The following is a 22,409-nucleotide window of genomic DNA, read 5'->3' on the forward strand; positions in this document are numbered from 1 at the left end:
ACAGCTTAGTGGATTTTGAATGAGAAAAGTCAGAGCCCATTCGACCCATGAAAAATTGATTTATTCCCACCCCACCCCCACAAGGAAAAAAGTTTTTTGAAAAAAACCCTTTTAAACAAGTGTACTACTTCCCCAGCTGGAGAGTCCTAGTGAGTCCTTTTGACCTTAGAATGAATCAATGACTTTGAAGACCTTAAACAGAAGGGTTGCTTTTTTTCCGGGACCCATCCTGGTTACTCAGGATCTATCCCATGTGCGAGAGACCACGTGTGCGCCCACACACATGCACACATCTCCTACACCCCATGGGGTCAACTGCAGGAGTGAGCCTCCCCTGTCAGAAAGAAACAACTCCCCAATGACTGGCTGATAATAGATTTTTTAAGTAATAAAATTAGAAGCTCTATAAGGCACATTCAGATGCTAATTTGAGTGCTAATTAAATTTTAATTTCTAAGACAGAGGCAAGGCACATGAAAGAAACAAGGGGGAAAAATCCATTCTGTCTCTCTTCACAGTGTTTGAGAGATAGAAAGAATTTCTAGAAAAGAGACAGAGTTTTCCTTATGAATTCTTGGCAGCCTGTCTAGAGCGATGTAAGTGGTTCCGAGCTTTGGCTGCGGAGAACAGACTTCAGACTCCAGTGCTGGCTCCAAATGAGCAAGTGCTTTGCTTTTGTAAACCAATTTCTTTTTTTAAAAAAATCCTAGAGACATAGAGTTATAATAATAGTGCTTAGGGATTTTTCTCACCCCGATGGGCCTATTTCTGTGCTAGACATTGTGTGTCTTATTCAGGGAGAGGCGGACATTGGTACTTGCAATTTGCAGATGGAGAGGCTGAGGTTCAGGAGGGTGGCCCAGCTCTTGGGCTCGGAGACCGGTCTGAGCCAGTTCTTCTGTCTGACTTCAGGGTCCCTGCTCTCAGCCTCTCCTGCTCAACTTGCTTATCCTACCGAGTGAGTGGACGGGGATTGTGGAACCAAAATGTGTACGGCCTTTGTCTCCTATCAAATGTAGTGATCGCTTGTGGCTTTCTCACTGCCTGGACTGAAGGAGAGAGGTCTTCTTTCAGGTCATGCCCAGGAAATGAGCACCCTGTCAGGTGTGAACACAGGACCTGCGCCTGGCGAGGTTGCCATGGCAGCCGGGCTGCAGGATCAGAGAGATTAATGGCCCATTGGACGGTGAGCAGCCGCGTGGTAGGGGCTAGTTCACATCCGAGGGTTACTGCTGATTTGGTCCTTTGTCAGGAAAATAATGAAGACATTGGACATATCCAGGTCTTTCTAAAAAGGAAGTAGAAACAAAGTTAAGAGGCCCCAAGGCCCTTTCTAATTAACTCTGAAAATCTAAATTACAAGCCACAGCACCCCGTCTAGGAGTGTGTGTGTGTTCAGTGTGCATGCATGTGTAAGTACTAATTAGCATTACTTCCAAAGACAAGGTTTGAAAAAAGAACTTCTGCCACTTTTTTCCTTTTACCTAAATAGAGGTTCTTACAGCCTGTCAGAAAGGTAGACATTGCCAAGGAATGAAATTCATAAACATTACTTCCCTGGTAATGTTTTCTTGGTTTGGTGTGGTTTTTGGTAGTAATCACTGAGAAAAAAATTCAGTAAGAGCCATAAAACAAAAGAAAAAGAAGAAAAAATAAAAGCCATAAAAGACCCAGCCGAATACTTAAACCTTGACCACAGTTCACATGCCACCATCTTTTATTTTTAAACAACCTTTCCAGGACATGTCATTGGCTGGTTGGTTCATTCACAAGACAGACTTTGAGCACCTGCTGTCTGCTAGGCCCAGTGCAGAGTACTGAGGATGGAGACATGAAAGGCATACTCTTACATGGAATCCCTTCTCTCCAGCAAGTATCATAGTCAAAATTCATGGGAAAGTGAAATTTTAAGATAATGGCATTTCCCCACCATCTTTGAGAAGCCCCTAGCCGATTCCCAGCCATGAGGAAGAGTACAATATTGGCCATGTTTAACTGCCTTTGGTTGCTTTCTGGAGGCTGGCATCACGTGGAAGGCACCGAGGCTCGGGTGCCAGCTAATAGAGAGGAGGCAAAGAGGGGATAAGCAGCCGTATCCTTGAGCCTCTGACACAGTGTTTGCACGATGTGACTGATAGAACATGTCCAGGGGGTTAGCGTTTTGCTTGAAGGCAGGCAGTAGAGTTGAAATAATCCATGGTCTTTAAGCTCAAATTGTTCTTTGCTTAGCGTTGCCACATTAACCATTAGGTGCAATATATGCCAAACTCATTCCTGGCATGTCAGAGCTAATTTAGAAGATGTTTCTAAATGCTTCCTGAAGCTGACTTTTCACTAGTCATAATTTTGCTGTGCTGTCTTGGGGCCCCTTACAGTGGGGCTGTCTTGGAGGCAGATATTCTGAGACTCAGGTGTACAGACGCCTGCAAAGGGGCTGGGCTGTGGAATCAGGCAGCGTGCTTGCTTTCTGTGCTGCTGTCTAAATGACTTTCTTGTGACTCATTTGAATAGAAGCCCTATAAACCTAAGAGGCTCTTCCCTCACCAGATACTTTTGTAAGGCTCAGACACTTCTACATGGTGAGCATTGACAATGTAATTCTGGTTCTTTCATTTTGAGCTTAAACTGGCAGAACATGCCCATGAATTGTGACATAGGTCCCCACAATCAAGAAAATAAAGGCGGGGCAGCTAAGAAAACCAGCGCAAACAAGCGTGAGCCTGAGGGAAGCTGCCCCTCACCTGCTCTTTTGAAGCAATGCCTCTGGTCTCCTCCAGCCATGACGATAGAGGAGCATTGGCCAGGCCTGGAGAGCAGTTAGATGTGGGTGCCGTTCCCCGGAGTGATGCTGGTAGCTTGTGGCTTTGGGGCTCGTTTTAACACTCCAACTCTCTTTTGATTTTCTTTCCTAGCTGCCTTGTCTCAGCTCCTATGACAGCTACTGTAGCAACCAAGTCGCTGCCAAAGCTCTCCTGGACCACAAGAAGCAAGATCACCGAGTCCAGGACTTCCTGCAACGCTGTTTAGAATCCCCCTTTAGCCGCAAGCTAGACCTCTGGAATTTCCTTGATATTCCAAGAAGCCGCCTGGTGAAATACCCCCTGCTGCTTCGAGAAATCCTGAGGCACACACCGAATGACAACCCTGATCAACAGCACCTAGAAGAAGCAGTAAGTCTGTGCATGCTTCCTCTTCTCTGTTGTTATTTCCTCCCTTAGTGGTTCGGGGACCAGGCACCTGAGTGCAGGGAAGAGTCGGCCCTGCCATCAACCTTTTTAATTTTACAAGTCACTTCTCCTCTGTGTCTTAGTTTTCTAACCTGCACTGTGCATTCTCTTAACCTGCAATATGCATCCTTCACTTGAAATGCGCTCAGAGGTTCTTTCCAGTCTAGAATTTCTTGATTTCGTATAGATGACCCTGTAATCCACGTGTTACTGCTGCTGTGAGGGCAGGTTAGTGTCTTGTAGACATTTTTCCATTGGAAAGCCCGGTTTAATCAGAAAAGAGGAGTTGCCTCTTGCCATAGACCCGAAGTCCATTTGTGTTGTCAGCATGCATGGAGATCTAGCTCCCCTCAGTCCCAATTATAGTGGAGTGCCTAGTCAATTGTCTTACTTGCCAGCAGCCTGCTCATTCAGAAAAACTCTTTGAACATTGGGTGGCTGACTGGGGAAATACAGCCTCTTCCTTAGCAGTCATTAAAACCAAGAGGAAGGGGGTCCATCTCACAAGAATGTTGCAACGTACCAGTGGAAACTCAGAGTGGCAGAGGAGACGGCATGCCAGGAGAAGCACAGGGCCTGAGGAAAGGTGGGGAATGACAAGGCAAGGCCTGCCTTGGGGGTATCACAGATCCTCCTGTTTGGGGTTGAGAATACTCTGAGGCGCAGCAGGACATAGGCAGAGGATGTGGGCTCAGAGCTGGTTATAAAACCAAAACCTGTTGTCATCAAGTTGATTCTGACTCATAGCGATCCTCTAGGTCAGAGTAGAACTACCCAATAGGGTTTCCAAGACTGTGAACCTTACGGAGGAAGCGGATTGCCTCATCCCTATCCCACAGAGCAGCTGATGGGGTTCAAACCGCTAAACTTTCTGTTAACAGCCAAGCACTTAACCACTGTTCCACCAGGACTCCTCAGATCTGGTTATATTAAGACAAGGAAACCCACTGTCAGCAAATCAATTCTGATTCATAGCAACCCTACAGCACGCAGTCTACTGCCTATCCAGCACCACCTCCGGGCCTCCCTGTATCTAGGTCAGGGATTTTAAATTTCCATTTGGGTCATGTTTCATTTGTTCTAGAATGAATTAGAAGCCTATTTGTCTTCTAAGTAGGGGCACATCGAGTCCAGGGGGGCTTTCACTTATGCCTTATGTGACCTTTGACGAGTTGCTCCCCTTGTGTGTAGAACAAAGAGGAGGAGGAGGGGTCAGGCGGCAGGAAAGCAGGCTGGGAGGGTGCTGCAGTGCTCTGGATATGAAGTTGGGGAAATCTGACCAGGGATGGCTGAGGCCGTTCAAATGCAAACCCAGAAGCATTTATCCCCAGAGTAGATCTAGAGCAAGAACAGAAAGAGGTGATGTATGTGAATAAGTAGTATTAATACCAACACCCACAATAATAATTATAATGGCAATAACTACTGGCATGCATTGACTACCTGCCAAAATCACCTTCTGTGTTGCCTTACATAGATTATATAACTTGCTTAATCCTCATAGCACCCTGTGAGATAGCTGTTCTTAGTGGGATCATTTTCCAGATAAGACTTGGGAGGGCAGAATGAAATAGCTTGTCCCAGATCCCGAATCATTAAGTGGCATTTGACCCCTGTCAGTATTGACTCCAGGTTCTACCCCTGTCTGCTGCTCTTTGGTCTCCACCAAAGAACCAAGACGTGGCCTTTTCTTTGAGCCACAGTGGCCTATGGGAATTTAGGAGAGCCGTCTAGCTCCCAGACTTTGTGGAGCATTCCCAGGGTACAGAGCTATGTCGGGTGTCCCTTAGCAAGGACAGAGGAGGAGGAAGAAAACGCTGCTGATTCAGGGGTGTGTGTGCTGCATCTGGCAGCCTAAGGCACTCACCCCAGGCCTCCAGCCCAGTACAGATCAGGGTGCACGAACACCCTGGGTGAGACCTGCTCTCACTTCATCGTTTCTACTGTTACTATTGAGAAAGAGCGCAGTAATACAGGGTTGCTTCCTCTCAGAATTTCAGCCCAGCGAGTGTGTGGGCTGGGGCAAAAGCACATGAATCTCTTCTTCTTTTCTTCCTTTGAGGGAGGGGGGCAGTTATGCTCAAGTTTGCATTTAAAACCAGTTGAGAGCGGGGCTGTTTGCAATGAACATGTATGAAAGCATGTATCAGTCACCCAACTTGCCTGGTGTGTAAAATACGAAGCCATTGTCAAAAGTCCGTTCTGCACAGGGCTACCCGGGCAGATCTGTGTGTGGAGCTCTGTATACTTATATTTGGAAGTATTTGGAAAGCAAGTGGCCTCCACAGAGTGTGGACACAGCAGTGGGCTTTCCCTTTGGATTTGCAATCCTTACCGCAGATGAGCTATGGTCTCGCAGGTGCAGGATGACTGTGTGGCCAACATAAAAGCCACTGCGTCAGTGTAGCTAGACACGTTCCATTCCCTAAATAAGCGTTTCCTTCTCTGGGAAGGGGAAAATCTGAGCCCGAGAAGCCAAGTGCATAGACCCTGAAAGAGCTGATGGCATGCTGTCCCATGACTGGCTCTAAAGAAAGGCCTGGCTTCAACAGAACAGTCCCTGCCCAGCTCTCTGTGATCTTGTGTGGAGAGTCCAGAGAAAGTTCCCCTGCAGAAGGAGTTCTTCAACAAGAACTTTGCAGATCCATGTGCTGCAGAGAATGGGTTGTTCCATGTTTCCAAGTCCAAGGATTGTTTAGTTTTTTTAAAACATTATCCTATAGGTTCCCAAATTTACTTGGCCTACTGCCCCCATTTCAGGGGGGAAAAAAGTTAGCACCCTTCTAGCAGTTAAAAACTTTTGAACCACAGCCGAGAATCCAAGTTAAAATGTTGGTATCTGACTTGACACCCCACATCACCCCTGATTGTTCCAGGGCCCCCCACCCCTCTGGCCGGCATTGCCCACCTTGGGAAGCACTGCTTCCCTGCCCTCCTGCTGTTACCCAGTTGCTTAAAAATATAAAAATCACAGGATTCAATGGAAAAGATAGTCAGTCCTGCTTTGGATGCAGCAGCAATGAAGGCTTGGTTCCTGCCAGGAGCCCACGAGTCAATGATATCACCACACGGGATTAGACAGACAGGGCTTGCAGGTCTCAGCTGGAGGAAGATGATGCTAGCATGTGTGGGCTTACATCCATGTGTCCAGTAGCTCTGGTCATCTCCACTCACCACTCCCTCCCTTGGGTTTGAACCCTGGTGAGAAGAGCGGCAGTAAATCTCTCTGCAGCGCACGACTACATGGCCTGCAAAGCAGATCTCTCCCAGAGGGATTGCACCCCCCACCATGGTGGTTAGCTGGGTGCCGGCACAAAGTGTTTGGGATGAATGGAAGACTTTCCATTGACGATTAAAACTGTGCACATAGAATCTGAAATGACGGCCCTGGTGGCTTACGGCCTTTGGTCTCGGTGCCTTTGAAAGCACCAGAAAGAAGCGGCATCTGGAAGTCGTCATACATGGTTGCCTTAGGGACCAGGGTGACACCTGCTTTCACTTGTCTCCATGAGATGCGCCAGCCGTTCCGGTGCCTGCGGTGGATCTCCGTGCTGGTTTCCCGGATAGTTGGCAGGAAACTCAGAAAATTAAAGTGTTAGCTAAGGTGAGCTGCTCAGGCACATTTAGTCATTGTTGACTGATAAGATTATTAGTGCCAGAGTCTTTAAAATCAAGGAAAAAGTGTGGGTTTGAGTACATAGTAACGGTGTAGAAAGAGTAAGATAGTTGTAAATTAATTGATTGATGACAGCTGGTGACTACTATCTAGTCTATTCTAACTCAGCCCTTTCTTGATCGGATTCCCTAGGCTATGAATCTTTATGGACGCAGGCAGCCTCATCTTTCCCCCGTGGAATGGCTAGTGGGCTTGAACTGCCAGCCTTACAGTTGGCCATCCAACCCTTCCTTGGCAATGCCACCGGGGCCCCTTGTCACTCAGATACTTCTGAGTCATTATGCTTCTAGCCAGTTGGGAACTCCCCTGTCTTATCCCCGTGAACACCCGGTCTAACAGCAAGCAGGTCCTTGGCAGCATTAACCAAAACCCGAACCCCAAATCCAAACTCTCCATGCTGATCCAGAACAGCCCTGCAGGACAGAGTAGAACTGCCCCGCGGGCTGCTTGACTGAAGCACACAGCCTGCTTTCTCTCGGAGTACCTGGTGGGGTCCAGCTGCCGGCCTTGCACTTAGCAACCGGGTGCGCTTCACCACTGCACCACCAGGGCTTCTCCACAAGCATTGGCTGACTTCATCTAAAGGATGAGTCGTGTCTTTAATATATGGTGTGACATTTCTTCCCCCACCCCCCTTTTTTTTAAAACTCATTTATTAGTGCTCTTGGGGGAAATCCGCACAGTCATCACAGGTCTAGTCCCTGCAGAATCTTTCGTCCCTCTTTTTGCCGGGGCCAACATTGCCCTTGGCGGTCCCCCTGCCTCCACTTTGTGTTCTTCTGTTCCATTGTGAGATCGCTGGCCTCTCATGCAGGCCGTGGCTTGCAAGTGTGCATTTGGGTTCATGCTTCTTGGCATAATCCAAGAAGTCATAAATTGTACCCAAACCAATAAGTAGCCCTGCCACCACCAAAACAGGCTCTGGACCCATGCACAAAGGTGACACTTGGTGTAGTTGTGTACATTTTATCTGTTTTTTTCAAGGTTGTGTCTTAGGAACCTCAGCTATCCATGACCATTTGTTTCCGCCGGTCTAGTCGGCTGGCCGTGAACATCCTGGTGTAGATGGTTGCTATTTCATTCGTGATGGTGGCCGGTCCTCAGCCAGCCAGGAAGGAAAAGAAGCACATTTTCCTGTTGAAAGTGCTGTAAAAACCAAGTGGGAGGAGAGAGGGGCAGTGCACAAAGAAGTCGTTGTTCTGTTATTTATTCATTGTTTTGTGGTTAGAAAGCTCAGATTAATTTTACAGGATTTACACTTGAGATTAAATTGACATTGAAGCCAAAAAGCTTTTTTTATGATACCAAAGTGTGTGTGTATGGGGTGGGGGGAGTGTATCTGTTATTTCTTATCAAAATTATGCTATCAACAAAAATTTGGAAATAGAGAAAAGAGTAATAAATGATCTTTGAAATTCATTGTTTCTACAAAAGTGTACACATTAGTCATCTGTTGCTAGACTTCAGGTGGTCTCTGTAAGATGTCCTGTTAATCACTTTTCAGCCTTTTGGCTAAGATCAAGTGTAGTATCTGTTCTTATCAGTTTAATATTTGATACGTCCTCTATCTGAGGACAATATATTAAATGGATTTTTGGAGCAGGGAGATGAAATAGGAGCTTGCTCTGTCCACTCCACGCATCAACCTGGTATTGTAGTACTTCCAGGAATGGTGCACCCCCCTCGGGGGAATAAAAAGAAAAAATAAAAAAAAAAAAAAAAGAAGGTCTCCTGTTAAATATAGATGGAAGTACAAAAATTATAACTGGGTAGCAGTTTTCACCCACTTTTACTAGCGTATGGAAAATCAGCACTTGACCCTAGAGAAGGGGTGCATGACTACTTGAGTTTATTACAAGATTTATTAGCTTCTTGTTGAGTAAAGGCCTCTTGTAGACCTTGCTATTCACAGAAATTGGCTTGTTTTCTGTTTCTTACTAAAATGCTGTTGATTTTCTGAGGGCTTTTGGCTTTTCTATTTACTAGAAAACCTGATAGGACGCTGGCTTTTAAGTAAATGTGACGATGTTGAAGTCTTATTAACATCTGTTAAATTGTGATGTGATAGCAGGTTTAGTTAGGGTGAGTGAGTGTGTGTGTGTGTGTGTGTGTGTGTGTGTGTGTGTGTAGAGCTACAACATGTAAGAAGCATTTGTTTTTATCCTATTTCTTCCAAGTATCAACGTAGATGAGGGGAAGTCAGAATTGCTATCCAGGTGTGATCACCTGGGCTGAGCCCTTGAGATTGTTGGTGTGGAAGGATTGCTTCCTTTGCTCACCCCTTCCTCTTTGTTTCCATAGGTCAACATCATTCAGGGCATCGTGGCAGAAATCAACACCAAGACTGGGGAATCTGAATGCCGCTATTATAAAGAGCGGCTCCTTTACTTGGAGGACGGTCAGAAAGACTCCCTGATTGACAGCTCGAGAGTGCTGTGTTGTCATGGCGAACTGAAGAACAACCGAGGCGTGGTGAGTGGTGGCTCTTGTGGGAGTCCCTCCTTGGACCACCCCCTTGCTTTTCTCCTGAACCTCTCCCTGTGACTTCCTCTCCACGGTTACATATTTTTCAGACAAAAAAATTATTTTTCCAGTGTCTTCTACATCATAAGAATACTTCTTTTTCCCATTTGACTTTTCATGTAGCAGTACATATTCAGAAAGGATTTTGGAAGCCAGCACAGGGTTTCCATATTTTTATTTTCTTTCATCATAACCTTCAAAAACAAATACATAACAGTTAACATCTCTGCCCACTTTTATTTCAGAAAATAAACGGTGGTTTTAGCAGTGTTAGAAAATATTTGATCTCAGAAAAACAGATAACGTTTTAATTGAATGCCTTTAGCTTTATGAAGAGTATTTCTTCCTCCTGAGTTGGCACCTGTCCGCAGACTGGCATTTTGAGACTAGTTGTTTGCTTCTGTTTTGTTTCAGTAATGTCCTCCCTTCCTAGCTGTGACCTGTAGATTTCCCTTTCCTGGCTTTTATTCCTGAGATATTAACACCCTTCCTAAAAAAAAAAAATTAATAAAAATAAATCAATCAATCTTTTCTTCTTATGCTATCATAGACCCTCATCAAACCTTTTATGGAGTGCTTACATTCTCCACCTGTAAGTATCTTCTACTAGCCCAGCAGTTCTCAACCTGTGGATTGAGACCCCTTTGGGGGTCGAACGACCCTTTCACAGGGGTCGCCCGTTTCATCACAGTAGCAAAATGACAGTGATGAAGTAGCAACGAAAATAATGTTATGGTTGGGGGTCACCACCACACAAGGACCTGTCTGGAAGGGTCGCAGCATGAGGAAGGTGGAGAACCACTGTACTAGACCATGCTGTTTCAGAGTAGGGACCGTTTCTTGTCAGTCTCTAGCACCTACCACGGGACTTGACACATACTGCTAGTTGTCATCCAGTCAATGGCAACTCCTGATGCTCCCATGAATGGCAGAATCAAACTTTGCTCCGGGGATTCAGTGGCTGAATATTTGGAATTAGATCACTAGGTCTTTCTTCCAAACTGCCTTTAGGTAGACCCGATCCTCTGACCTTTCAGTTTGCAGCTAAATGAATTAGCCGTTTGTACCATCCAGGGACTGGCACATACTAAGTACTAAAATATATATATATAATAAGTGAGTAAATTAATGAGTGCTTCTATAGAAGAAGGATGGACTTGAATTAAATAAGAGTTCAAAATTCATTCACTAGCCATGTTATTTTTATGTGCAGCCAGTAGAAAATGTTTGATTCATGAATTTGCTTCATTAAAGAGAAAACAATGTTTATTAAAGTATCTTTCATGACTTCTTTGTTGATAAAAAGACTCTCCACTTTCATTAGTTTTTGTCCTCAATATCTAGCCAACTTATAGACTGACAGCCAAACTAGATTGACAGGTTCTTAATAAAGCCTGATGATTCCAGGAACACCCTTTCAACCTGGACTGCAAAGTTGCGTTTATGAGCAGGTTTGGAAATGTTACTTGAAGTCACAGTATACATGTCATATCATAGCACTGGTTCTCAGGGCTGAGGGTTGAGTAAGGAGACCTGTCCTACTGATTAAAGACAGGTGTCTGATTAGGGAGCCATTAGTTGCTAGCGAGATATGCCCACCTTTAGCTGGTTTTCAGAAAGTACTGGTAGACTTCAGCATCAAACTGGACTTCTGGCTCTTTGAATGTTCTTTCCAGAAAGCCTTGTGGAAAATAGTTGGGAAGATTCCTCAATTCAAAAAACGTGGGCCTGCTCTCTTTCTGTGCGTCAGTCAAGGACTAAAGACCATCTGGTTAGGCATGTCAGGGCATGGGAAATGAACTCCAGTTCATATTGTGGGCAGATTATATCTTTGAGCTCAAAGATAGTGCCTGGGATGGAAGGTGTGTTTCAGTTCATGTTTTCTGGTTGGGATCCTTTTTCTTCCAGTATACCTGTGGAAGTCATTGTGAAGAAGACCTATGTCGGACAAAATTAATAATAATAATCACAGTTTGAAGGCAAAAAGAAACGGAGGCTAATAAAAGAACCTCAGGGGATATTTATAAATGAGGGATAATTTTCAAAGGTTCCCCAGGCCATTTAAGTTTGAACTCCCCTTGACTAGAAGATTAAGGTGACCAGATTTTAGCATTGGTAAAGCGGGACACCATTGATAAAGCTCATATCCTGGCGAAATAACCACATGGCAGCCGAAAACCATATACTCTAGCTTGGTGTGCATTCTTTCCAAAAATCGGGACTTTTTAAAAATGCCGTGGGACGCGGGAAAAATTGTTAAAAATCGGGACTGTCCCACCAAAAGCGGGACGTCTGGTCACCTTATAGAAGAATGAAGCAGATAGCTGGCACAATAAACTATCTCACTACCCAAATCCTTGATTACTTTCATTTGTTTCAGTTTTCTTTATTTTGTGGCTGTTAATTTTTTATTGTGATGTGGGTGAAACTTGACAGAGCAAAGCGACTTCCTTCAAGAACCCGTACACTTACACGGTTCATTTTGTGACATCGATTGTACTCCCCACAGTACAACCACACACTTCTCACTTCCTCTGTTTCTCAGCAGGCCCACTCATCCTTCTGCCCTACCCTTTCCTGCCTCTTGAGCTCTGCCCGTGGGCAAATGGACCCCCTGGGTCTCATGTGGTTTATATTCCAAAGTGTGCCTACCTCTGTGGTGCTAGCCCTCCCCTCCTAAGGTCTTGTGTGGCTGAAAGTTGAGCCACGGCTGAAAGTTGAGCCACAGGGTGAGTTCAGTTCCAGGTTTGAAAGATGGCTGAAGGCCATAGTCTCAGGCCACCAGTCTCTATTACACCCGCAAGCCTGTTGGTTTGTGATTTTGAGATTTATTCCATACCTTTCTCCCACTCTATCCATGACCTCTTTTTATGATCCTTTTCAGAGCAGATCAGGAGTGGTAGCGAGGCATCATGTTGCTCTTCTGATCTCAGGTGGGTGGAGGCTGAGGGCCAAGTGGACTAGTTATTTCCACGTCTCTTTGATCTTCTTTCCTTTTTCCAAATGGGAAGAGAATAGTTGTGTCTGACATGGCCACTTACAAGCTTTTCAGAACCTAGTTGCTACCCAGCAAAGTAAGATGGTGGTGGTAAAGCATTGTCTCTGTCGTCTGTGTGAGGCCAGTTGACCACGGTGTCCCCAGGGTGATGGTCTTGAGTCTCTAGACTAGACATAGAAACTCATTCCTTTCAGGTGTTTGCTTATGGCCGAGGTTTCATAACGTTGCCTCCGGTCTGCTCTGTCCTTGGTTTAATTGTAGTGTAATGCCTAGCTCCTTTTCTCCCCCGCCCCTCACCCCAAAAGAAAAGTCTTATATTTTCTACTGTCCGCCCTCCCCCTCAAAGTTAACTTGATGGTTTGGTTGTTTACTGTTTATCCATCTTTCTAAATGCACATTTAAGCTTTTTTTAATAAGCATAAATTCTCACTTTTCAACCCTGCATAGGGACTCATAATCATTTGTGTATGTGGTAGTGGTGGGGTAGAGGGATCCACAGATTTTTCCCCCCCCAAATAGAAAATTATGTGATGGTACTGTTCCAAATCAAAATTTAATGTAAATTTCCAATCCCACATTGATATTCTCAGAGATGAGTGCCAAGTTTCCACCAGGAAACCAGGCTCCGACTGCCAGTTCCAAAGCAGTTCCCAACTGTGAAAGGAATTTAATGACGCCAAATTACCCAGCTCCAGGCAGGAAATGTGTTTCGTGATATGGTTTGGGGACAGGCCTTCAGTTTTGTGATTTCCTTTTTAGCCATAACATGCACAACGGTAGTCACCAGCCTTTGAAGTACGACCCCTTCCGTGACCCCAGGTTCTAGTTCCTAAGAACGAACACTTTGATCACCTTCCATTTGCTGCAGGCTTCTCTGGTTCTCTCCAGAATGGGCAGTGCTCAGTGCTGGAGCTTCTGGACAAAGTTGGTAATCAGCAGTGTGGTTGAAGGAACATGTACTCTTAGGGTTTGGGAAGTCAAGATTAGCACTCAGCTTTGATAGACTAGCCTCATCCTTACTAGACTCTTGTTAGTTTTGAGCTATTAGAATTACTTTGGGAAATATAACCAGGGAGGAGTCCCTGGGGGAGGCACACTAATTGGCCGCTAACCAAAAGGTTGAAGACTTGAGTCCCCCCAGAAGGACCTCAGAAGGAAGACCTAGCCATCTACGTCTGAAAAATCAGCCCTTGGAAACTCGGTGGAGCAAAGTTCCATGGGGTGGTCACGACGAGTTTGATCAACTCAATGGCAACGACTAGTGCCAGTTGATATAGCCACCAAAGCCAGGGGTGCAGCTCTTTCCTTCATTACCCCCTTTATTGTATTTCTTATTATTCTCATTTAAATGGAAGCTGTGTAGGCTGTGTCTGCATGGTTGTGAATTGCAGTGGGATTAGCCCCTCTGGAGTTGGCAGTGCTGACTCTCTCCAGTGGACCCCAAGGAAGGTGCTCCTGTGGGAAAGATGATGAGTACACCTGGAAATGCCTCTGACTTGCCTGAGTGCAGTTCTTCCGAGGCACATGTGAGCCTGGAAGCTCACAATCCAACGTACACCTAGTACCTGGTGGCCTCTTACCCACCGAGGCTCACAAATCAATGTCTCTTTAGATGACAGAAATCCTATGGATTCTTTTCTTCTAGAAACTACATGTTTTCCTGTTCCAAGAAGTACTCGTGATCACTCGAGCCGTCACCCACAATGAGCAGCTCTGCTACCAGATGTACCGGCAGCCGATCCCCGTGAAGGATCTTCTGCTGGAGGATCTGCAGGACGGAGAAGTGAGGTTGGGTGGCTCCCTGCGAGGAGCCTTCAGCAACAATGAGAGAAGTAAGTATGCCAGACGTGTTGGCCTTTTGTGCGAGTAACTCGGAGGGGGATGGCTGGGTAGCGAAAGGAGAAACACCAAGGCCGTGGCATCAGATGAATTCCATAAATGTTCTGTCACTGCTGGTTGCGTAGCCATGTCGAAACCCCGCTCCCACCATGAGCCTCAGTTTCTTAAGGGAAGAGTTGGGGAGTATATGTGTTCCTACTTCATAAGGCTGCCTTAAATTTCTCCCTATTTTTTCATTGATGATCTTTATTGTTCTAGGGTTTTTATTTAAGTCTTTGACTCATCTTGAGTTTATTTTTGTATATAGAACAAAGTATGGTCCTGTTTCATTCTTCTGCAAATGAATATCCAGTTTTTACCAACACCTTTGTTGAAGAGACTGTTCCCCATTTAATGTGTTTTGGCCTTTGTCAAAATGCAGTTGTCTCTCGGTGGACAGATTTCTTTGTGGAGTGTGTGTAACAGTGGGGCTTGTGCTGAGGCCGGCAGGTTTACCGTACAGTCACGAGCATGGCCGGCTGGGCTGAGGATTCATCTTAGTGGGCTTCTTGAGCTCGAGACTTCATTAAGAGGAACTGCGATAGCAATACCTGTTAGTCTTCCATGTGTTTAATGGACGGTGCATAGGACGTTTCCCGTTTCTTTCATTGTAAAGGAAGAAAAAACAGAGTAAACAAATATCCTGCGTGCTCTTTAGAAAAGTCATCTTGTGACGGCAACATAGGTACAAATGTGTTTGACACAATTGATGTATGGATTGTTGTGGGAGCTGTAAGAGCCCCCATAAAATGATTTATTAATTAGAGAAAAAAAGAGGAAACGTTATCTTGATAGAAGTACAGAGAGAGGAATAATAATTTGAGTCACTGGTCAGAGAAGTCTTCTTTGAGAAAACATTTGAGCCGCCTGAGTTAGTGTAGGCATCATGTTTTCTAAGTGCTGATGTATGCTGTCTCACACCTTCCATCCAACTCGTAATAATAGTGATAGTAGTAGTTCATATATATGAATTCAAACACACACGAGAGGGTACCCCCAAAAACCTGGAATTGGGCTGGGCTGGGCGGAGCTTTCATAGTATGAATTTTTTCCCAATAAGTGAGCATCGAGCAACTTGCTCTGAGTTAGTGCACCCAGTAGCGTCGCCTGGGACAGTGAATTTTTTCATAAAAGCCGTTTCGCTGGAACTTCGTTTTTTATGATGGCTGCTTTTAAGAGACCAGTGTGCGGCTGTAAAATTTTGTCTCCTGCTCAGGAAAAATGCTGCCAAAGCTGTTGTGATGTTGAACGCAGACTACAAAGACAGCACGATGGGAAAAACTCGAGTGTATGAGTGGTTTTCTCATTTCACAAAAGGTGAAATGTCAGTTGATGGCAGACCTCATTTTATACATCTGTCACCTTCCCAAATGGATGAAAATGTCTCCAAAATTCATGCCCTTGCGCTTAAAGACTAACAGTGGATCACTGAAGGAATAGGGAAGTTATTTGGACTCTCTTGGAGCTTGGTTCAATGGATTTTATCGGAAGATTTGGGAATGAGAGGGTTGCTGCAAACTTTGTGTCTTGGGTTCTGACTAACCGGGAACAGGAGTATCTCATGGATATATGCCATGTTTTGTAAGAACGGCTCTGAAGTGACCCAGACTTTTTTCCAAGAACATTACTGGTGAGGAGAGTGTTATTCCTACTGTCCCCAAAGCAAACATCAAGCCAGTGGAAGACACCACTGTTACCTCGCCCCCACCCCTCAAAAAAAGCTCATAAAGTGAAATAAAAGATCAGGACAATGCTCATTTGGTTTTTTGATGTGGGGGGGATAGTGCATTTGGAGTTTGTTCCACCAGGTTAGACTGTTCATCAAGCTTTCTATTTAGAGGTTCTGAAAAGATTGTGTAACAGTGTGTGACCAAAAAAGACCTAATTTGTGGCAGATGGGGGACTGGTTTTCCCACCATGACAATGCATCTGCTCACACAGCCATCTCAGTGTGCCAGGTTTTGGCAAAAAACAGCATGCCTCACTTGCCCCAAGCACCTGACTCAACTGACCCTGCTCCATGCAACTTCTTTTTGTTTCCTCTAATGAAGAGAAACATGAAAGGACAGCAACTTGAGGATGTAGAGGAGGTGAAGAAAAGCGAGGGGGGTGCTCTCAGCCATCCAAACAGATGAGTTTGACAAATGTTTCCAAGAATGGAATTGCAGATTTGCCAAATATATTCAGTGTAATGGAGAGTACTTTGAAGGTGATAAGTTTGTTTTGTATAAAAATTTGAATACATAGCTTTGAAATTTTTTTTCTGTGTTTTTTTTTGGGTGGGGGACCCCCTCGTGTGTATGTGTGTGTAATAGGATTTATTTATTTATTTATTTATTGTGAATTAGGTTGGGGGTTTACATTTCAGATCATCAACACTGCATTCAACAGTCCAAAGCACTCATCAAGCCCCGCCCCCCACCCCAGCAGTCTACCCCATCACCCAATTCCTTTTCTCCCAGTTGTGGACCTCCATCCTCCCTCTCACCCAAGTGAACACCTGTCAGCCCTCTAGTCTGTTGCTTCATCTTCCTCCTTATACACCCCTCCCTTTTGTAACCTCCAAAGTCTGTTCCCTTTGGGATGAAAGTCTTTGTCTCTTGCTCTTTCCTTATGATAGTAGTCTCATATAGTATTTGCCCTTCCATGATTGACTCATGTTATTCAACTTAATGTTCTCCCAGTCCATCCATGCCAAAGTTGGGTTTTCTAGGTTTTCTCTCATTTACAAATAAGAAAATGGAGGCAGAGGTATTAAGATGGTTGCTGTAAGATCACAGGGGTGGGGACTGAATTTTAGGGATTAGTATTACCATTAGGTTTTGCCTTGCCTTGATTGCTTAGTCTCTAAGCTATCTGAAGTGGTAGTTCCCACTCTGTTGTCTAAAGCAAAGGGAACTTGCTCAAAGTGCATGTGTCAACCAAGTATTGTACTTCGTACCGTAGTGGCAGTACTAGAAGAAATAAAGGTATTGCAGATTGTGCACTACCATTTTTTCAAACATACACAGCTCCTGTTGAAGTCATTAAACTATAATTTTATTTAAAAGTGAAACAATGAATAATAGCTCTATGTCTTTATATATGTTTTCAGTCAATGTGTACTAAATAGATTATCACGTGGCATGTTGTAGATATATGTTGATGTTACAAAGAACTTCTCTTAAACTTGAGTAAGCTCTAGCCTGGGCACTTGTTAAAAGTACAGTTTATCAGGCCCATCTGTAGCTCTGTGGATAGATGAGACCCAGGATCTGTATTTTTTTAATAGTTCCCCAAGATTTTTTGGATAGGATGCCAATTTGCGTAACCAGTTCCCTAAGATCTCTTGAAATGCAAAACTTAGATATTCCAAGTAGATAGTCACTTGTTAGCTTCTGAGAGCAATTGAGAACAACTAACTGACAGCAGTGCTGTCAACTCCAGTTGAGCGATGGTGACTGCAGAGTGGAGCTTAGCTATGGTCTGCATTAGTGGGGAAACATTTTGTGATCAACTAGTGGACTGTTTGCCCAGGGAATTGCCATGAGCCAGAATCTATTTGTTGGCAATTGGTAGTAGTGATCGCTTGTGGTTAATGTTACATGTTTTATCTTTGGCTTGCAGAAATAACCATTTATTGATCTTTTTCCTCGTGTATTTTTCATTTCCAGTTAAAAACTTTTTCAGAGTAAGCTTCAAAAATGGATCCCAAAGTCAGACCCACTCGCTACAAGCCAATGACACCTTCAACAAACAGCAGTGGCTTAACTGTATCCGGCAAGCCAAAGAAACCGTTCTGTGCGCAGCTGGGCAGGCTGGGGTGCTGGACTCGGAGGGGCCGTTCATAAATCCCGCCACTGGGAGCAGGGAGCCACAGGGAGAGACAAAACTGGAGCAGATGGACCAATCGGACAGTGACTCAGACTGTAGTATGGACACGAGCGAGGTCAGCCTCGACTGTGAGCGCATGGAACAGACAGACTCTTCCTGTGGGGACAGCAGGCATGTCGAAAGCAATGTCTGACAGAAGCACATGGACTCTCTGGAAGTCGCCCTGTGTCTTACCTGTACAGTATTTGCATTCCACACATGGAACGGTTTGGAGAAGCACTTTTTAAATATTTCTGTGACCGTGTTGACCCAGTCAGTCACTTATCCCTGTACCTTTGTCCCTAGTACTGTAACTGCCAACCTGTCTGTAAGCTGGAATCTGGGTAAGCAACTATGACCCTGTGTTACGTTGCACAAGTGGATGGATGATGGATGGAGAGGTACTTGAGCAAGTTACTTTCAAAATTGTCCTGCTGGATTTTAAAACAGAAAAAAGAATTTCTAAACTGCTTTCCATAGATTGCTTCCAGAGCCCTTCCATGCTCCGCTAGTGCTCCTCTCGTTCTTTCACCTGGGCGCTGGAGGGCCTTGCAAACGGGGTGTGAGGAAGTCACTCTTGTCTCATGATGGCATTTGAGGGAGAACCTGGAAAGGTCGATGCCTGGGAGTGAGCTTGACTCAATGGCATTCAGCCAAAGTGCTTCATTGACCAGCACCCCTGGGGACTCCCCAGGCTGCATTTTGCGAGGGAGGAAGCTCTGTGTTGACCTTGGGATTGATTCCTTCCAAGGCAAGCTTGAAGCAATACTATATTAGGACATGAAATAGAGTCTGACCTTGAAAGGGCAAATACAAAGTACAAAAGCAGCTGCCAGCTCTGAATCTTTTAACAGAATTGCACATTGCACCAGGAGGCCTCTGTGCTAGTTAATGGCTTGCTAAGAGAGAGCCATATCTAGCTTAAAACGTCAGAATAGAAACCTCCTAGGAGCACCAGAAGGCCCTGTCTTCATTTCTGATATTCTCCTCGGCCCGCTCACACTGTGTAGTGTGAATGAAAAAGTGGGTAACAGAGACACCAACTAGGTCAGTGACTGTTTCAGAGAAGATGAGAGGAAGAACTTGGAATGGAAAGGGTTTCATCACTACCTCGTGTGGGAAGCCTTAAAGAGAAAGGCCAGAGGTGTGGGTTTTCCTGCCTTGCTTCTGGGTTACCCACTTGCCCTCTCTGACTGTGCTGTGAACAGACATCACTGCATTCTGCACGGGCCAATGTAATTAGCTCTATGATTAATTTGGCACTGTGGTTGAAGCACTCAACTGCTAACCAAAAGTTCCGCAGCTTGATCCTACGCGTCGCTCCACTGGAGAAAGATGTGTCCATCTGCTGCCATTCAGATGTCCAGCTTTGGGAATCCTATGGGTGGGGGCAGTTCTACTGTGTCCTATCGGGTCACTCTGTGTCAGAACTGACTCTGTAGCACCGGGTTCGGGTGTTTATGATTAAGTAGGATGAGCAAGCCCAACTTGAAAGTCCTCTGTCCAGCTTAGACTGAAGGGCAGAGTAGGTTGCAGATCTGGGGGGAAAGAGAAAAAAGGGAAACTACTAAATACATAGAAAGGCAAACCCTGTGAGTGTAAATATGGCAGAAGACCTGTGCAATGTACCCGTACCAGCACTAGTAGTGATGACTCAACTATTGCCAAAAACGGAATTTCTTTTTAACTCTGGTGTCTTTCAAGTTTACAGGGGGGAAAAAGATATCAGTCAATATAATGTTGTCATCTTATGTACATGTGTCTGTGCACTCAAGCTGTGTGACAAGATGATCAAGATACAAGCCAGGTAGATTGCTTTATGAATTTTCAAAAACCATATTGCGGTCAATTTGGCCCTGTAAAAACATACTCTTCTGTATTTATAGATTTTTAAACATGGTGGAATTTTTTTCTATTACAAGTTTATTTAAAACTGCTTTGTTTCTCAAGTTGTTATTCCTTTAGCAAAATGAGCATGAGCCTGCTACAGAGAAAAGCAGGGACAAGTTGAGAAAAGTCGTTGGATGGTAAGAGGAAAGAATGGGCTATTCTTTGAAGGAGCCATTGTGTTTAGACAAGTGGTCTGTCAAGTATTGCCTATGGGAGGAGAGTAAATGAATGTTTTGATGAAATGAATGTTTTTGTATAACAGCCTTAAACTTTTCTGGAAGCATTTCAAATAAATGACATTAAATTGCCATTGTGTGTATGAGTATGTGTGAGTGAGTGAGTGAGTGTGTGTGTGTGTGTGTGTGTGTGTTTCTCCAGTGTTTGCCCAAAGAATGTTGAGTTTCAGCTGCTATCCTGGGAGACTCACTGAAACGTTTGCTGGGTCCCCAAAGGCAAACTTTAAAATCGGATGGGGGTGGAAATAGTTGCTGTGGTTGGGTCTATCAAAACCTTTGCAGAAATCTTACTTCTAAGATAAAGTTTTTTGAGCTTGTTTTTCATGCATTTACTTGCCTATTCGTTTTTAGCAATCAGTTCTTGAATCTGTTCTGTGTGTAAAGTCAAGGGAAGCCTACTTTTGTTTCCCCCAAATGCCAATCATCTGCTGGCTCTCTTCCTCTTGCCCCCTGACCTTTTCCTTCTCCGTGTCTGTCTTCCCTGCAACGTTGGATCCAGGCTTCACTGTGACTATTCTCCAGTTCAGTCATCATTCTGGTTCACGAAAAATGTAACAATTGGGGCCTGTGCAAGTGTTGCTTCATCGCCTTGACTAAACCAGTATATTAGCTTCTTAGCACGGACACAGACTTGCCTAACGTAACAGAAATTGTCCTGTCACAGTTCTGGAGGCAAGCAGTCTAAAATTAAGGTTGCACACTCCCACTGAACGCCCTAGGGGAGCCTCCTTTCCTTTTGCATTTTCTGGTGGCTCCAGAGCTCTCTGGCTTGTGGTGGGATAGCTCTAAACTCTGCCGCCCTCGTCACAGGGCCATCTCCCTGTCTCTGTTCTTTCCTCTTTTTTTTAAATAAATAAATCCTTTTATTGGGGGCTCTTACAGCTCATAAAAATCCACACACCAATTTTATCAAGCATATTTGTACATATGTTGCCTTCATCATTTTCAAAATAATGTCTTTCTGTTTGAGCTCTTGGTATCAGCTCATCTTTTTTTCTTTCTCTCTCCACCCTCCCACCCTCAGGGATCCCTGATGTGTAGCAGAACAAGAAGAGCAAAACAATGAGGTGCCCGAGGGATCCTGAAAATAGACCTTGGAGTTGGTGGGCAGGGTGTAGCACCTCACCAGACCAGATTGGAAAACATTCAGAAGGGTCAGCAAACAGACCCGGAACTATTTGCAGGGCTAGGTTTTTTGGTTTGTGGTGGTGTTTTGTTTTGTTTTTTCTTTCTAACTTTTCCTTTTTTCTTTTTCTCGCATCGATCCATATAGGATAGGGAAGATAACTGATCCTGAGGAGAAAACAACGGCTCTGGGGGAACATGGAGAGGAGGAGGGGGGAGAAAGGGATAGGGCAGCCAACAAACCCAGGGACAAGGGAACACTAAGAGATCTAAAATTGATGCCAAAGAAGTCAGAATGCCTGATGGGGTTTGATCAAGTGCAGTGTAGCCAAGAGAAAGTTCTGAGAGTCAAGTAAAGGTCAAACATGACAGTGGGACAAGAGGAAGGTAAAAAAAAAATAGAGGAAAGAACTAGGAGGCAAAAGATATGTATAGAGACAAATTTAGGCATGCACATAAATAAATACATTAATATATAATAATAGGGATGTAGGTCTATATACATATAGTTAAATGTTAAGCATTAAGATAGCAGCAGACGGGCATTGGGTCTCAAATATTCCTTCAATGCAAGAACACTTTGTTCTAATAACCTGGCATTCTGTGATGCTCACCTTCCCAACCTGATTGCTAAAGTCAAAATGGATGCATAAGCAAATGAGGTGAAGAAGTCTGATGGTGCCCAGCTATTAAAAGATATAGCATCTGGGGTCTTAAAGGCTTGAAGAACAAGTGGCCTTCTAGCAGGGAAGCAACAAAGCCCTCATGGAAGAAGCACACCAGCCTGTGTGATCATGAGGGGTCCACGGGATAAGGTATTGGGCATCAGAAGACCTAAAACAAATATATTGATGCAAATGATGGCAGAGTGGAGACCCAAAGCCCATCTGTAGGCAATTAGACATTCCCTCACAGAAGGGTCACAAGGAAAGAACGAGACACCCAGGGTGCAGCACAGCACTGACAGAATACACAACATTCCTCTAGTTCTTTTTTTTTTTTTT

General features: G+C 44.6%; 1 protein-coding gene and 1 non-coding gene across 4 annotated transcripts in view; both read left to right on the plus strand.

Annotated features, from left to right (window-relative positions):
* Positions 1-18,663, plus strand: part of ARHGEF3 (Rho guanine nucleotide exchange factor 3) — a 327,596-nt gene extending 308,933 nt beyond the window's left edge. For all 3 annotated transcript variants that reach the window (XM_045290027.1, XM_004702394.2, XM_045290028.1), the window contains 4 exons: positions 2,913-3,170; positions 9,205-9,375; positions 14,070-14,256; positions 17,956-18,663. In XM_045290027.1, the coding sequence (XP_045145962.1) occupies positions 2,913-3,170; positions 9,205-9,375; positions 14,070-14,256; positions 17,956-18,308 (969 nt within the window). In that variant the 3' untranslated portion in view covers positions 18,309-18,663. The remainder of the gene's footprint in view (positions 1-2,912; positions 3,171-9,204; positions 9,376-14,069; positions 14,257-17,955) is intronic.
* On the plus strand, positions 8,396-8,586 carry LOC115869632. The gene has a single exon (XR_004046295.1). It is a non-coding gene; the product is annotated as a U2 spliceosomal RNA (small nuclear RNA).
* Positions 18,664-22,409: the final 3,746 nt, after the last annotated feature.

This window comes from Echinops telfairi, unplaced genomic scaffold (assembly GCF_000313985.2).
Source record: "Echinops telfairi isolate 266 unplaced genomic scaffold, ASM31398v2 ScPeMD7_31;HRSCAF=116, whole genome shotgun sequence".
In the NCBI taxonomy this organism is placed as follows: domain Eukaryota; kingdom Metazoa; phylum Chordata; class Mammalia; order Afrosoricida; family Tenrecidae; genus Echinops; species Echinops telfairi.